The 18753-nt window shown below is 32.9% G+C and overlaps 1 protein-coding gene across 1 annotated transcript in view; it reads right to left on the bottom strand.

Moving 5' to 3' along the window:
- Positions 1-9357, bottom strand: part of LOC106121310 (adenylate cyclase type 2) — a 91599-nt gene extending 82242 nt beyond the window's left edge. The window contains exon 1 of the mRNA XM_013316919.1: positions 9225-9357. Within this exon, the coding sequence (XP_013172373.1) occupies positions 9225-9255 (31 nt within the window). The 5' untranslated portion in view covers positions 9256-9357. The remainder of the gene's footprint in view (positions 1-9224) is intronic.
- Positions 9358-18753: the final 9396 nt, after the last annotated feature.

The raw sequence follows: 18753 nt of genomic DNA on the forward strand, positions 1-18753 counted from the left end.
CTCATGACCATGTCAATCCCAAATCATATGCAATGATTATACCTACTAGCAACTATATTGCATTTAACGTAGATAAGTCATTATATTGTACACCAGAAACTTTAGAAAAATGTCATAAGATTCCTAACCAACTATATATTTGCAAATCCGTATCAGTGTACTCAACATTAAATAATCCTACTTGTGAATCAGAATTATTAACTAAAACCTTATTGTCACTACCTGAACAATGTACCACCAAATTTATTCACGGTATTATAAATATTTGGCAAAGATTGAAAGGGAATAGATGGATGTATGTTCAGTCCCTATCTACAAAACTGTCCATAGAATGTGAATCAAATGTAACAGAAGAGAGTATATTAGGAACAGGTATACTTAACTTACCTCCAATGTGTATTGGTTATTGTAAAGGTAACGAATTGTTTAGTGAATCTGTAACACAGTTAAATGTAAAATATGTAAAACCTGACTTTAATCTCATAAACGACAGTTGTTGTAACGTTGTAAAATTAAACTCTTTGTCTACTAACATACCACGTATAAAACTGTCAAATATAGATTTTAACAAATTAAAAGATATAAACCCAGTATCCCACAATATCTTAGAACAACTAAGTGAAATAAGTAAACAGCAGAATGGTGTAATTGCTGAAGCACAACCTATTATTTTATACCTTATTGTAATTTTTATGTTAATCTTTATTACTTATAAAATTGTAAAAAGATTTGGTAAATGTCCTCGCGTAAAGTTTCCCGAAAGGCACCAACCTAAGCCTGCTAATCAGGAAGAATTATACGATTTAGATGATAACTGAAACTTACAACAACTTTCCGTGTAAGTTTCATCTTAAAGGGGGGGTTGTTATACCCGTAAACAGTGTAGGGATGTAATGACGCAGATAGTAATCCCGCTGACCGGGCACTGTAACCCTATCTCATATTCATGTCCTCTCAGAGACCTTGTTTCCGATAACTGGCGACGAGTCAGTCTCGCACCAGCACTCACACGTCGCGGATCCACGTAATTTCCAGTCCGGACACACACCAAATCTTTTAAAACTTAAGTGTAGTGTTAATAATAATTTTATTTCTTTTAGATAATAAAATATCTTTTTTAAAAAAGGGATTTTTAAATACCCGTATAACAGGTCGCTAAACTATAAGAAAAGTTAAGTTAATATAACTTTTAAACAAAAAGAATCGGATTTTTCTTAGTATTTTTCCCCGTGTAGTTATCGATCTGGCTATACACCATTAGAGTTTTATCGTTGAATTTTGGGACACGCTGTATATGCAAAGTTTAATCGAGATTCCTTCAGCCATTCAGGAGATACCTTGAAACATCCATCCATCCATCTATCAATCTAAACATTCGCATTTATATTATTACTAAGATTTTAAAAAATACTGTTAAAACATAGTTAAAATAATTTACAAACAAAATTCTTATATAGGCCGAAGTGGAAGAGCTCATCGAACTGCGAATTAGTCAATTAGTAGACGAATAAAACAAACGATAACGTTAAAATAACTAAAATAAGTCTTAGTAACTCACTCGCTACTTAAAAGGCTAAGGGAATTTACTTAATTTAACTTTACTTGAACGTTATGCTCCGATGAATTAAGTTCTTAACTACGAGTTAAGAGAGATTTCTGGCAACAAGCTTTTATCGCCATGGAAATTAAAAGTAGGGAACACAGACAGTAGGAAGCTTAAGATTAAGCTCAGTAACATCAGAAAGGATAAACATTCTTGTTAGTTACCTTCTTTAACATTTGCTATTGTTAAATCTAAAAATTAATTTATTTAAAAAAAAATCAGTTTTCAAAACAGTAAATTAAAAGCCAGGTATTTGATAGTAATGCATACATTTTTATTAAACTTATTTTTTTTAATTTGTGCACATATCAAAATAGCATTTAAATAACTACAAAGTTATATTAAAATTTCGCATCGTATATTTTTAGGTTATAAATTTTATAACTCCAATCGATTTGTTCATGTGTCACTAAAGGTCTCCACTTTCTTCAAGCTTTAATATTATTCTTCTTCCAATGAACTTTACCAACTTTTAATATTGGCAACACCTGGCACACAACTTTTGCGTCTACGAACTCTAAACGATTAAAAAACTTCCTAAGTACCTACTCTTTATATCAACGACACATAAAGTACATAGATATTATTATGTATTTTGTTATGTATTATTGTGATGTGAAAGACGCACAGAAGACAAGAGTGAAATGATGGGAAGTGATGTGGACTTTCCGGATGAGAGGATGTATGGAAAGGGAAGATATTTTCTTTCTGTGCATCCTCTTCTCCGTCGATTAAAGGTAAGCAACGCATATGCAATTGCGTATGTCTATGGGCAACGGTCACTTCGCTATTTCAGCGATTTCAGGTGGCCGCTCGCTCGTTTGCCAACTTATGATATAAAAAAAAGAAAAATCTATTCATACACACTTTCCCATTCATAATATAATAATAAAGTATATGGATTATGTCATATATTATTACACTTGAGACACATTCCCAACACTGTCCCGAATTCCGTGGTACTGCTCAAAATAGCTGTATAATCAGTTTGTTAGCGAAGTTTTAACATACCAGTGGAGAACGGCCGCGGCTCAAATATATAAAATGCTTTAAATGCGATTTAAAGACAATTTATCTATAATAATAGTGATAAAATTAAAAGATTTTAAAACATAAGCGTAACTCAAGACTGAAACATAACGCGAAAGATCTTCATCATCATCATCATCAGCTCACTATACGTCCCCACCAAGGAGCACGGAGCCTACCCTAAATTAAGGGTGATTAGGCCATAGTTAACCACGCTGGCTAAGTGCGGGTTGGTTGACTTCACACGATAGATCTTACTAAATGAAAAAAAAAATGAAAAATGATTTATTCCTTTTAAGAATTAATTTTAAATCATTCACGAAGATTCTTACAAATAAGTAGGATAAGTACAGTTCAGTCCGATTCAGTTATATAAGCTTTATTTATGTGAGGTACGATTAAGGTAGCTTTGTGTATTTGCGAATCAGTCTATTAGATGTGATACTTCTAAAAAAAACGATTATTTTCCGTACTCGACTCCATCTTTTTCGTAGTCTATTTAAATTAATTCAATTTATTCAACGATATTACACACCCTGTCAAGCACAGATATGTTAATTCTATGTCACAGTAATCATCTACATATCCTGATCCCAATTTATGTATATGCAGGTTGACAATATAATAAATAGGTCCTTTAAATTAATTTCAGTCGTCACTCCCTTCTTAGTCATGTCACTTTTACTAAGTGATGGTGATGATGATGATGATGTCCACGGTGACGTAGTCCGTCATGTGAATAAACAAAACGATTTATTATTATTCTACTTTTCTAAATAACATTTAAAAATGTAAGATACAAAGTTCTTTTCAAATTAGTTAACTATAAAGCTTAGAACATTTGCCAATTAACATCTGACCTTGAGGTTAATAAAGCTATAACATTGCTAACTTAGCCCTATTTAGTCTAGCCCTACCCACGGTGACATAATTCATTCTAGTTCGTGTAATTAATTACCTCAACAAGTAAAATATCTATTTAAAAGCGCAGTAGTAATATGAAATAAATATTTTATAGAACAAAAACTTTGCAAAAGTACAGAGAGACTTACGACAAACAGAACAGAACGCGTTACGTTTCGTTACACGAAAGAGAAGAAAGATATAATACATGAGAAACAAAAGAGAGGTAAATAACTGCTGAAACAGATTGTTGTTAGTTTTTTTTAACGATTTAATCTTACCACGTGATTAATTTATTTTTTAAATGGCGGCCATTGTTAACACACTCCATAGAGTATATATTCTTATAACCGTTTGAAAATGTAAGCAGCCAGAGACAAAGATGAAGATTGAAACGATAGTGTGCTGTTGCAAGCAGCAAATCTAATCGCTGGTTATTTCTAAGAAAAGAATCAATTTAAATATATGAATAAAAACAATTGTTAAAAGACTGTTAGTGAGCTAAGCAATTAAACATAACAACTACTTAATCAAACATCTTATTATAATACCTTTTGTGAACTAAACATAAGACTTATTTAAAAAAATAATGGATTTATATACACTTTTCTATGTTTCCTTAACTAATTTACAGTATGTTGCATATATTTGTTCATTTATTCCTAAAGTTTAGTTTATATTAATTTCATTTGCATAAAAATTCATTATTTAACCCGTCACGTTTGTTTGCGAAGGTTAAACATAAATAAATGTTACTTAGCCCAAAAAGAAAGAAAAAATCATTCATAAAATTTCGTTCGTTATTTGATAAAAAATACATTTTACGCAGCTATGTTTAGAAATTTATAAATAATTATACGTGTCCCTATTGTGACGTGGGTCAAGCCTAAAATAATTTGAATTTTCAATCTATAAATAAAAACAAACCTTAGTTTTAATTATTTAACACGTAGGCTACTAATTACGTTTTTTTTATTTCCGTGTGGACTAAGTCGCAGGCGACAGCTAGTGGTAGATTTCATGTCTGTATATTGAAAAACGTAGTTTAAACATTTACCTTTTTATACATATTTTTTTATTTATATTTATTTGACAAAACTACTTTAAAGTATTCATATTTTATAAGTTGCCAGCTGTTCTTTTCTATAACTATTTTATTATTAATACTAGCGGACCCGACAGACGTTGTCCTGTCTACACGTCTTTAATTTGAATATTATTTAAAATTTGACACTGCGATGGTAGCGCCGTCTGTCGGATCCAATGTAAAACATTACAAAATCAACAACTACTAATAAATTAAAAATTAATTAAAAAAACATTGTCCAGCGGACAAAATTGTGAATCTAAACCATTCTTAGATCCCCTTGAACACACACAAAAAATTTCATCAAAATCGGTCCAGTCGTTTGAGAGAAGTTCAGTGACATACACACTCACAGAAGAATTATATATATAAAGATTAAAACCTCATGGATGTATAAATATTTAATAATACTATAGTATAAGCCATTACACCATGGCGGAAGTTTTACAATGAATAATTAACTAACATTAATAATTCAAGCTTACGAGGAACTTTGTAACAGCGCACGCAATGTAAATCGAACATACAAGTTCATAATTGCTTTTGATACTAACCTATTTACGGGTAATTTCCACTAAGCAGATAGTCGAGCGACTCTGGATGCACGAGGCTACTTTTAGTAGAGCAGTCGAGGTCACACCAGTGGAAAAAGAACATGCGACTTGGTAAGTAACTGGTCGAAGTCATGATTGTGACCAGTAGTGGAGTTAGGGCAGGGCGAGGGGCAGCCATGGCGCTGGTCTAAGGAGGCACTACAGGTGCCCCTTTTTAGACTTTGGCGCCTACTGTGAAAACCAATATACCTTATCTTTGGAAGATTTCCCCCGACACCAAAAAAAAATCAAAAAAGGGCGCCGCAAAAATCTAACTCAGGGCGCCGGAAATGCTAAAACCGGCCTTGATATTGACTAACGACAAGTCATTTTCTCTCCATAAAAGATCGTATTTAAAACCAAGGAATACCAAAGCGATATAAAGTCTGATAACGAATAAATAAATTCACTAACACAAGTACAGGATTAGAGCCCTCAACATAATAAAAAGTCAACCCTTATCAACATCCCTCGCTCCGCTACTCTGACCTTCATAAATAAAAACAAAGACATTGGATTTTGTTTTATTTCATTGTTATATTTATTTTACATACGAACCTTTTCGGTTTAATAAGCAATTTATTGTGAATAGGATTATGCAATATACAGCAGTCGCAAAATGACAATCTTTACATAGGACTAGCTGTCGCCCGCAACTCTTACCGCGCGGTATAAAAAAAATAATTTGTAGCCTATGTGTTCTTTCCGACTATGTTCTATACCTATGGCAAATTTCAGCGTGATCCGTATAGCCGTAATGGAGATACGCAGTAACAAACATCCATCCATCCATCCATCTAAACATTCACATTTATAATGTAAGATATAAGGTGGAAAGATGACTAGACTATATTAATGTCCATTTGTATATTAATTTAGTCTTATTGCTACACTCATGAACTTTAAATGGTCATTAACTACTTACATTTCTAATAGTAAATCAACACTAAGGGTCTCTATTCAACGTTTCTGAATGCGGTAGTTAATCTAAGCATCATCAAATAATGTCAACAACCTAGTAGACTAGCTGACATTTGACATTGTCCCAGCAATTGTCCGCCAAGGTGAAGATAGCATGCAATATCTTTGACTTTTAATAACAGGACCTATCAAACGTTGAATTCCCCTCGCCCAATATAAAACGGCCAATAAATTTTACACTCGTGCTTGTGTGGATGTATTTAAAATTTAATTTAAATTGTAAATTTAATATAAGTTTGTCGACAACCTCGTATTAGTACATCGTAGAGTCCATGCCTAGTCCGTTCCTCTACAGTCAATGTATGATATAAACGTCTTTGGCGACGCACCAACGTAATTTGTCGGTCATAAACTTTATTCGTTCCCTCCGTCAACGGATTAAGGAAGTGAATTGAATGATTTAAACTTTTTAAGCCGCTTTACAAATTTGCGGATGTCTATTCCCGGTCTTTGGACTGTATTGTTATTCTTGTATAAGACTTTTTACATTAGACTGAACAAATACTTGATTTTTTTATAAAGTTATTTGAGAAAATACAATAGCTATTCCCATGGCACTCACTGTGAAAAATGTATATATTTCTAATAATATTTCTGTAATTTTGTATGTAAATGTTTACATTTTTTCTAATTCTCTAAACTTTAGCCAGCCAGCCTCTGTTTTTCCGTCCAAATATGATCTTGGGACCTTCAATAGTAGAGTGAATAGGCACTTACTAAGCTAGCGACTACCATCTTTCGACCAAATCTCCACTAACACCAGGTGGGATCGTGGTCAAGCGCTGGCTTACCCAACGTAAAAAACCAAGCAACTAGATAAAACACTTCAACCGAATAAAAAAGAAAAGAATAGAATCAGCAAATTAATTTAAATATTAGAAAGAAAAAAACAAACGAGCATCTATAGCGAAAATTAAAAGAGTATAGACTTGTATGTATGTAACGAATAAACTCAAAAACTACTGGAGTGATTTCAATTACTCTTTTACCATTAGATAACTACATTATCACTATGTAACATAGGCTATCATATTAATAGAATTTATTCAATTCTACGCGGACAAAGTTGCGGGCAAAAGTTAGCTATCAATGAAGTGTGTACCTCTAGTAAACTCGCTTTTTGTACAAAAGAAATTTCTTATTATTCTTTCATAGTAAATTCACTTTACTTGTGAGGTATCTATATGTATAAAAAATTTGCTGTTCGTTAGTCTCGCTAAAACTCAAGAATAGTTGAACGGATTTATCTTATCTTGGTCTTGAAATGTTCGTGGAGTTCCAGGGAAGTTTTAAAAGATGGGAAAAACTCGAATGATTGCCGCGAACTAATTAAGTTTTTTCATTCCTCGCGGACGGAGTCGCAGGTGACAGCTAGTATGCAAATAATAATTTTATAACTGATAAACATGAGTATAAAAACTTAAACACTTTTAAATTTTAAATCGCAACACATATTTATCTTCCAGAGAAGTTAATTTGTAAATTACTTCAAACAGAAAATTATTCGTTCGTACGGACTTATTTGCTTTCATTTTAAGTTTATATCTTTGTGAGTATTAACCGTTGTTAGAATTTTGTGTTGTTTCTTAAAATTAATACTTTTTAATTAAATTGTTAATATTGTTTGAAGTTCAAAGCAGAATAAAGATAAGATCTTATATTAATCCAATGAAAACACTGGAAAAAGGTTATATATCAGACACGAAAAGTAATAAATTATAAAACAAACGAATTAATTCAGACAGCATTCAATTTGAATTATTAATTACCATTTATCGATAAAACAAAAGTTAAATTTAAAGTTAGGTGATTTGGGTATTGGAAGATCAATGTCCATTTCAATTTATTCATGAACATTTTTAGTTGCTTTTAAGATAAAAATTGTGTGTAACCATGTGTTTCCATTGCCGAAAGACTTACACAAAACATATTATTTAATAACTATAATAATAATAATACTTTGATGTAATTCAAACAGTGGAAACTTACGATAATCTTAATAAAACATCTAATTTACAATATCAAAATAAACCTTTTCCTATATGAAAATAATAGCTTTTTTATTTAATAAACCAAATACTGAAACCACATCATAAAGTGGATAAATTCTCCATTTTTATTCAAATGTTTCATCGTTATATAATTTTGAATCGCCTAAGGAATAACAGTTATAAAAATGTCAGGAAATACATTTCTTTTGTCATGACAAGCGTTTGGTTTTATCTCTTATTATTTTTTAAATTAGACGTGATATATTTGACCTCACATTTGATCTTTTGATCTGCGATTTTTACTGGAATGTATGCCACAAAAAGGCCTGAGGCAAACAGATTGTATACGGAAACAAAATCTGGTTTTTCTGGTCTTTGAAGTATATCCTTACTATATTACTTCAAAAAATATAGACACTGTTTAGTAAAAGTGTTTTAACCCAGTCAACGCCGGTGAAGGATATTGTGGACGAACAGTGGTCATATGTATCACCAAACTACTTTCGGTATATTTGTCGGTCAAGAACTCATTTGACAAGCATACGCATAATATTCTCAATAGCCATGATTTGTTAAAAATCCGCTATAGTCACGGTATAAAACAGTTGACATATGTTTAAGGTATAACGTATTTGAAACATTGTCTAATTTTTTTAATAAGGACCTAAAAGTCTAGATTAAATAAATAAATCTAATTTTAAATAGATAAATTGTTTATTTCTTCGATTTGGAAGACGAAAATCTCTTGGTAATATCACACGTAATAATCATATTACGTTATCGGTTATAAAAAGGGAAGGTCTGAATGAAATTATACAAATCCAATACCTACCAAACATAGCGTATTTAATAAATAACTGGCCATTCCGTTTTACAATGATGCGACAATGATACTGCAATTTTCTAATGTTATAAAAAAAATTGTCATTGATAGAATGAATTCGTGCGTTTATATTTATGAAACAATGTAATTTTAAAAAACAAAAGAAATAACACCTAAAAATATGCGAATTAAATAAAAAATATTGAACAATTACCTTCAATACTATCATCCTTCTCTTCAACCATGGTAAACAAAACCTATAACAACACTTTATCACTTCACAAAAACTTCAAACAAGACGATGTCCCGAAGTTTCAAACATGGAACAACAACGACCTCTCGCGGCAAGCCACTGATGTGAACTGAATTTACGGAATTTTCTTCATAAGACACGTGCGCGGGAAAACGCTTCCCTCGTAAACTTTCCCGCCAATCCTCTGCACAAATTGATAGCAATAGTTTTATTTATATTATAGTTTCTGGACGTATGTTTTATAACTTCCTTATTACTTCTCCAATTCATTCCTACCAAATGTTGTCATATTTTATATGCACAGAATAATTTATAAGTACAATTCAGCGGGGGTAGAAAATGTCATAATGGATTTATCTTTATTAAAATAGACAGCGTCGATGGCTCAGGGGTCAAGCACTTGACTTGCAATCAGCAGGTCCTGGGTTCGAATCCCGCCATGTACCAATGTGTTTTTCGATTACCGATTTACATATGTACATTTAATCGACGTTCTTACGGTGTAGGAAAACATCGTGATGCAACCTGCACATATCTGAGAAGAAATTCAAAGATATGTGTGAAGTCAACCAACCCGCACTTGGCCAGCGTTGTTGACTATGGCCTAATCACCCTTAACTTAGGGTAGGCTCCGAGCCCCTCGGTGGGGACCTATAGTGAGCTGATGATGATGATGAAAATAGAGAATCTATTTCTATTAAAATAGACAAAATGTGTCAAAATACATCGAATAAATACGTAACATATTAAAAGTTATTTTCACATTTCTGACTTTTCGATTAACAACATCGCCAATCGAATGTTAATTTGTTTAGGCCCCTAAGACTTTTCAAAATAAATAAAAAATTAATCATTATATATCAATCTGACGCGTTTGAGTATTTATAAAAAACCTTTTTTTTTATTAGTGCTTTGACAGCCCGGTTAACGCGTCATGGAGATTTCTATGTGCATTTACAGTACTTTATTAGGTGCAACGTTTACGGTTAAATCCTGCTTTTCCTAATATATGTTGGTCAGCACTGAAATAGAATTGAGTGTCACTGTCAGTCTCAGTGCAACGCAGTGCCATCAACATTTAATTATAGTGCTTTGATCTTTGATATAATGCAGGAAATATGTGACATAATAAAATTAATTGTTTGTTGCGTTTGAAAATATTAAATGATTAATTTAGTAGGTTAATTTTAAAGTTCGATCCCCATTATGAATAAGTTTTATGACTTTATTTACAAAAAAAATAGTATAGTAGACCGTCGGTGGCTTAGAGGTTAAGCACTTGATTTGTAATCTGCAGGTCCTGTGGTTCGAATCCTGCCATGTACCAATGTGATATTCGACTCACATATGTACATTTAACCCACGTTCTCACGATGAAGTAATACATCATGATGCAACCTGCACATATCTAAAAAGAAATACAAAGATATGTGTGAAGTCAACCCACACTGTGGCAGGGTGGTTGAATATGGCCTAGTCACTATTAGTGTAGGGTCCAAGCTCCTCAGTGGGGACATATAGTGAGATGATGGTGATAGTAAAATACATTGTATTCACGAAATATACAAAGTAAAATACAAACTGTTTCATGATTTTGCTAACAGTTTTACACTGTATACAAAGCTCGTTTGAAATATCGTTTGAATCGACGTTTGCAATATGTTCTATGCAAAGACCGCAATGAAAACTAACTTTTGACAGACGCTCTTTGATTGATTTCTACTGAACTAGATTACATCCGACCTATCTCTGATTGTATCAACTAACTTCTTAACACTTTTACATGTTTTATTAACCAAAATGTTAAAGCCACGATGTAAATCATTGATGAAGTTAATAATACAAATACACGGACTCAGAGTCACTTAACAGTTACATAAACGCCGGCTTAATACAGATTTCTTATAGTAAATCTGCACTAGAGGACTTAGCGATCACTCAACAACTTTGAGTCTGAAAGTCACTAAAATTTTGCTTTAACTCCTAAAAAAGTTAGTTAAAGTCTGAAGTACTTACGTTTCATTCCCACTTGTACGGCGTATGGCGTGGTAATAAATTCCATTATTAATCCGCTGCCGTAAACTTAACCAGTAAGCCAGCTTTCGCACGGGCGGTATTTCGCATCTTAAAAAGGCTCAATATTTTGATAGAGCTATTTAACTTCCAAATTAGAAGTTACATATGGTATATAGTGTTAGGAAGAAAATCCAGAAATGAGCCAGTGTATAGACTCAACAATAGCCTTACTAAAATGTCGACGTTTATGTCCCTTCACTATTCATTCTGACACTTGACTTTGTAACGAAAGCACGTCATTCGCGCCAAATGATTCTTACTAAAAATGTCTAAAAGTAGATAGGCTTTCGATGTTTTCCATTATCCTTTTAACATAGGTATATAGCATGAAATTGTTGCATTTATTCTCCGACCTGATTCCTACTGTAGAATCGTCATTTTATACGGCTCGTTGTCTACGTAGATCTGAAGTAAGGTTACCAGTGCATTGAGGTAATCACTTAAAGTACTATTACAGTGCAGTTACCGTTTAAACAAGGTCAGATAACTGAAGATCTGTATGTAATTCACCTAGAAGGATTGGTCGAATAGTATATTCCAATCTTAAATCAAATGAAAGGAAACAAACGCCGGAAACTGTCAATTAATTTAGATAAAAAAAGTTTAATTCTTAAGACATTGAGGAATACACAAAATATATTACATACTAAACTCTGAAACAATGTTTAGCACTGTCTCAGTAACGATATTATTTTATGTTTTTTAAATCTTACTAAGTTTATAAATACGAAAGTTTAGATCGGCTACATGGATCTTGCTGAAATTTGGTATAGATGTAGAACATAGTCTGGAAAAACCCATAAGCTACTAATAATACTAATTAAGTTTTTTTAATACCAGACTTATAAAATCGCGAGCGACAGCTAGTTTTAAGATAAATGAAATAATGGATAGATGAATAGTCATATTTCGCATTTCTTGTTAATAACCATAGACCATGGTTTACCATGCTCCTAGACACCGGAAATTATAACCATAGAGGACTGAATGCATCGTAGATCCGTTTTATTATATTGCAATATCAAACCGCATCTGTCTAACAATGGGTGATTTGAAACACGTGCTGAGTACAATATAAAATGTTTGCATGCATTGTTTTAACGTAAAGTTAATTCTAGCGAAATTTTCTACATCAATGTTCAATGTTCAATGTTGATTTAAAATAATATGTCAGAATTTTTTTATTCCTCTACAAAATACGAATCAAAAATATTACTATGTTTACTCGTAGTGTATTTGGTTAGTGTTTTAGACAGTTTATCAAATCTGCCAATCACATTGTGGGTTCTTGAGGTCTATAGTACTAGATTATTAGATTTTAATTGAGATTTCTGTCATGTTTTGTCAAGACATGACACGACTCTTTTAATGAAAAAACTACAACTTTCAGAATAAAACAAGACGCTGACTACATCGCTTTATTTATGTAAAATGTCGCCCGAGACTCCAATTGCGTGAAACTAAAAAATGTTATCAGTAGCCTATGTATTCTTCCAGACTATATTCTATATATATGCCATTCAGTCGTTCTGGGGATGCCTTCTAACAAACATCCATCCATCTAAACATTCGCATTTATAATATTAGTCAGAATAATGGCATTAACACGTTTTATACGTGGCGGACAGGTTGGTGAACTGCATGTTACCCTAACCTTGTGAAGGCCTGATATAAATAGAGTTGGGGAGTAATAAAAGTGAGGAATACGCCGGTCATATAAATATTGTAGCACTTGTACTGGGAAACGACAACTACAAAGTTACTTGGATGGCAACATACTGTATATTTAAGGTTCAGTTTCACAAATTTATGATCTGCATCATCATATTCAGCCCTAATTCGTCTACTTCTGAACGTAGGCCTCCCCCATCGATTGCCACAATGCTCGGTCCTGTGCTGCCCACATCCAGTGAACTCCCGTAACCTTGACCAGGTCATCGGTCCATCGTATCATATACTAATATGTTAATTATAATCTTACTATGTTACTAATATTAGAAATGCGAATGTTTTGATGGATGGATGAATGTTAGTTAAAAGGTATCCCTAGAATCGCTAAATGGATCTCGCTAAATTTTGGAACACAGTCTGGAAGAACACATAGGCTACTAATTATTTTTTTAATTCCGCACGGACCTAGTCGCGGGCCACAGCCAATTCTCCATATTTACTCCAAAACATTCGATGGTTTCTATACAAATTAACTTAACTAAATAGAACAGTGAATAATTTCAAATGATTTCGAAGAAGTTCAGAACAAAGAAATCTTTAAATGATCAATTTTAAATTAAGTAGAATCGATAAGATCTGTACATTATCTGTGTAGTTTTCTAAGTGCAACATGAGCACATAATCTTGACATTGGGAGCCTATTTACTAAAATGACCGCTGCGTACTGGATACAAAGCCAACTGACGTCGTAGTCAAGAACTGCAGCTTTGACACAGTCGACGACGGGACTTAGGATGTAGAGGTTACAACACACTAGGGATATTGTGATTAGGATAAAATTAGGTATTCACTCTGGTCGTTCATGTGAAGATGACATAAGGATTTATTTTTTAATACATTACATTTAACATCTTTAGCAAGTATTAACATAGTGGAAGACATTCCTAAGGCATTTTAGTTATTTTTAAATATGAATATCTCTGAGTAACTGAAAAAAAAGTCACTCCCTCTAGATCATATAAGTAAGAAAGGAGTTTTTTTTTTGGATTTACGAATGTAATAAGAAACAATCTTGTTAGCACAATTAAATAAAGCTCGTCTTAAAAGTTGATTTACATTTTCAAAAACACATATTTTTTGTTTTTTTATCTTTGACCCAAGTGGATAATAACCTTTTATTCGCCTTAACCACAATTGCCGTCGCCTCGTAGCCGCCACTCTTACTCAAAGCAAGTGAACGAGCTCGTTACAAAATGACTACTAACCTTAACAAGGAACTAACTCCCCTCGCAAACTCGCTCTTTGATACTGATTTATGTGTGCAATTTGCTATTCAATATAAAGTACGCGCCATCACTCCACACAAGAAACTCTAAATATTGTTAGGAAGAAAATCCGACACTGTGCCGATGTGTAGGCGCATAACTAGCCTTATTAAAATGTCAATTTATGTTCCCTCATTAACCATTGAGTACCGCCACTTGATTTGGTAACAAAAGCACGCCATTCGCGACACAGACTTCTAACTAATAATATCTAAAAGTATGTCATTTTTTCCATGAGAGAATTCGAAGTACAGGGTGGGAGCGAGAGAAATGTAATTCAAAACACATTGAAAAATATATCCATGGACAAGTATCTTGTAGCACTTTATTGGTAATGACATTCTGCCAGCGATATGTTGATCTTTCCAGGTACAAAATTAGATTAGATGTACGATAATAGAATTCTTCCAAACTAAACCTTCTTTATTATAATTATACATTTATTGGCTCCACAAAACGTGTTACTTACGAGATGAGTGCATGTCGATAGCGCCGACATTACACACAGAATCGAATTCAAACCTATTTCTGTTTAGTTATGCCAAGAATATGACAAGATGACTATGAGACTCTGTAGTTTAAACCATCACTAGATTAAAGAAAATACTTTTAGAAGTTCTATCAAGAAAAAATTCTAATTCTAATAAACTAATGTATGTTATCAAAGTCGCGATACACGAACATTTCGCGTAACCTTGGTTTTGGTGAGGACATTTATATTTAGAAAGCAAACCGTAAAAAGCAATAAATCCAAAGTAAACATGGCGGCCACATAAACATAGTCGCTTAGAATGTGGGAAAGTACATTCGCAAACAAATATATAAACACACACATATAAAAGTGCGCCGAATAAACTTTGGGCTTTTTTTTTAATTCTTTTTTTTCTATTTTTGGGTGTATCCGATCATTATGTTGGGAAATAAAGTTTGTTAGTCTGAAAAATACTTACGAAATTTTTCATGAACGTATATAAGTGTAAACATATTCTATTGTGTTACACATAAGCTACTTATAATGCTTTTTTACTTCCGCGCGGACGGAGTCGCAGGCGACAGCTAGTAGTTATATAAACATCACAGAGAATCAAGTCACTTGATCAGCTTCGACTACGGCTCTAACATTGCTCAATAATTACTATTTAATACACATATTTCAACTTTTGTTCTCACCTGTACAAGTCACAGACTAAAAAAGATAAACGTATACGTAAAATAAACCACCTGTACACGATAAATGTTTACGAGTGCTAGCTGCTCGCTGCTCGCGGGAATCAATCAAATTGACTTGTTAACAACAATAAGTCTTCATTGTGCTTTATTGCAATGATAACTGTTGGTTATATTTCATTGCGGTGTTAACATACAAGACAATAATCTATCCATAATAACTATTCAATGGATTAACAATTGTAAAAATTCACAACTGAATAATCTAACATTTTGGTTTGAATAATTCATCAATTTTTATCCTAACCTAGCTATCACCCGCGACTCCATCCGCGTGGAATAAAAAAAAATTACTTCCCGGTAATCATAGGAATTTCTCTTATCTTTTAAACCTTCCCTAGACCTCCACGAACATTTCAAGACCAAGATGAAATAAATCCTTTCAGGCAATCTTGAGTTTTAGCGAGACTAACGAACATCTATTGATTTTTATATAACTTCTAGTTAGAAGCTTCGGGCGATTGAAATATTGATCTATAACCACTAATAGGCAACGTGACCATGAGCCCATATGTTTTTACTATAATAAAATATTAATAAACCGCATACTTCCTCAGTAACGAATATATGTAATGCATAGAAATAGATTGGATGTATGATTCATAGCTATCTCACGACGTTCCAAAGATGCAGTAGCATTGTTTATTTACTTAGCGAAGAGAGAATACATGCATAAAACTTATAAAAAATGTTGCATATTTTACTATGAACGACATGAAATATAACACAATTTTTATAAACTCTAATAGAGAATTGCAATTCCCTATAGAATCCAAAGTGTTAAGGCCCTTTGCCAAATATTATATTATTTGATTAACAATTTTTAATTCTTACCAACCAAAGGGCCTAGCAAATATATTCGTGAGAAATTTTTCGTAACTTCACCAAATACAAAATTAATATATATTTTATGGATGACAATACCAAGGCTTGTAACGTAAATATTTGCAAGGCCCTCGAGAAAATAAAGTTCTGAACATATTTTCAAAATTTATCTCAAAAGATATTTTGATGCCTTCAATCCAGTTATTAATATCAGTTAGTCATGATTGAGAAAGATTGACCAAATATTATGTTGGTAGAAACCATTCCAAGATCAATAATGAATCAATAAACATCACGATAAGACGATTTTGGAAAAGTTCCTTAAATAATAAATAGACGCTGAAATTATCACAAATATCAAAAGTTGCAAGACTCATTACAGGAACTGAATTTAAAAAAAAACTCTTAAATAATAGTACAACTCATGTAATATATTAGGAAGGACATGAGAGATGTATATAGTTCAACGTAAACTATTTATATGTATAAACTAAACTATCATAGTTTAAACTTTCGTGAGATATTATTATAAACTAATTAATATACGCTTAACACTGACGACTAATTTTCCGGTAGTCCATCTTCATTATTTCAAATTTTAACAAGTGGCCTTGTTTCTATAGTAAATATAAAATAAACCTATATTCCTCCCTGTCTTAGTTATTTTTATACTCGTGACGTCACGGATTAAAGTTTTTGGTTATAAAATTTACTGAATACGAAATATTTTTTTTTATTACTGTAAAATATGCTTTTAATTTAAAAAAAAAGTTAATTACTACCATCAACTAAGTTATTGCCACTTCGATCGACTTTTTAATATATGCGGTAGTTGTCCTGTTTGTGTGAAAACTCATTCCTGATCTTACTAATATTTTAAACGCGAATGTTTAGACGGATGGATGGGTGTTTGTTTGTAGATATCTCCTGAACGGCTGCATGGATCTCGTTGAAATTTGGCATAGATGTAGAACATAGTCTGGAACAACACATAGGCTACTTATTAAGTTGCTATTTAATTCCGCGCGGACGGAGTCGCGGACAACGGCTAGTAGCTAATATAATTGAAAATGGTAGTCATCTAGTGACTAATGATATGCGAAAAATGCTCGCTTCGATAGTCACAAGTTACGTCTGCATTTATTGCTTCGTAGGAATTTTCATATCAGAGACAAAGACGCGTTGAATATGACGAAATAAAATGTGAAGGATTCTTGTAACTACGTTCGAAATCAGACGATGTTATGTGAACGTCTTACTTTATGTCAATTATGTGCCTTAATATTGCTATAAAGATAATACAATTTGTCGTTATAGCTATATAGGAATATCCCAGTAACGTATAATTTTAATGACATAGAATAACATCGTGAAGTCGTTAAATTGAATGTGACGTATCATCATCAGCTCACTATACGGCCCCACCGAGAGGCTCGGAGCCTACCCTAAATTAAGGGTGATTAGGCCATAGTCTACCACGCTGGCTAAGTGCGGGTTCGTCGACTTCACACATATGAATCTTTGAATTTCTTCTCAGATATGTGCAGGTTGCATCACGATGTCTTCCTTCACCGTAAGAACGTCGGATAAATGTACATATGTTAATCGGAAATCGAAAAACACATTGGTAGATCCGAACCCAGGACCTGCAGATTGCAAGTCAAGTGCTTGACCCCTGAGCCACCGACGCTCTGACGACGTGACGTGACGTATGAAATGTAGTAAAGACGAAACTTAATAATCGATGCTTAAAATCAATTTCAAGATTATTTTAATTACTTTGGATAGGAAGGAGTATAAAATAATGCGACTTTGGGCTGATGTTTCAGCAATGGAATGTTACGATCGATCAGATTTAGAAAACTAGCAAAACTCTGGTTGTTTTTTTTGATTTATAAAAACGTATTTAAAAAATCTTCTGTTTAATAAAATACAAGAATATAAACAGTCAATTCTAATTTGATAACTAATAATGGTGAGATTAATTTGAAAGAGTATCATGTCGTGTTTCTCTGGCTGTCTTCCAAATGTCCCGCGATCACGTCGACGTGTTATTTTTGTAACGAAAGCCGCGTTGTAACACCGAATGTCATCATACCATCTACACTTTATTACGATTTGATAATATTAAAAAAAAACTATAGCACAGCATTGAAAAATCAAAAAATCAAATTGTACTTTTGCTGTGATATTAAATTTTTTTTAATCTAGATAGAATTCTTTTATTATTTAATTTTAGGGCTTTTTTCTTTTAATTTTCAACACAATAATGGGTGTTGGGGCACTGTTGGGGCTGCCGCGCTTCTGTAGCGCATCTGGGATGTTTGCTGATGCTGGTGTGTGTTCCGGGTATAATTACTACCAAT

This window comes from Papilio xuthus, unplaced genomic scaffold (assembly GCF_000836235.2).
Source record: "Papilio xuthus unplaced genomic scaffold, Pxut_1.1 DF826945.1, whole genome shotgun sequence".
In the NCBI taxonomy this organism is placed as follows: domain Eukaryota; kingdom Metazoa; phylum Arthropoda; class Insecta; order Lepidoptera; family Papilionidae; genus Papilio; species Papilio xuthus.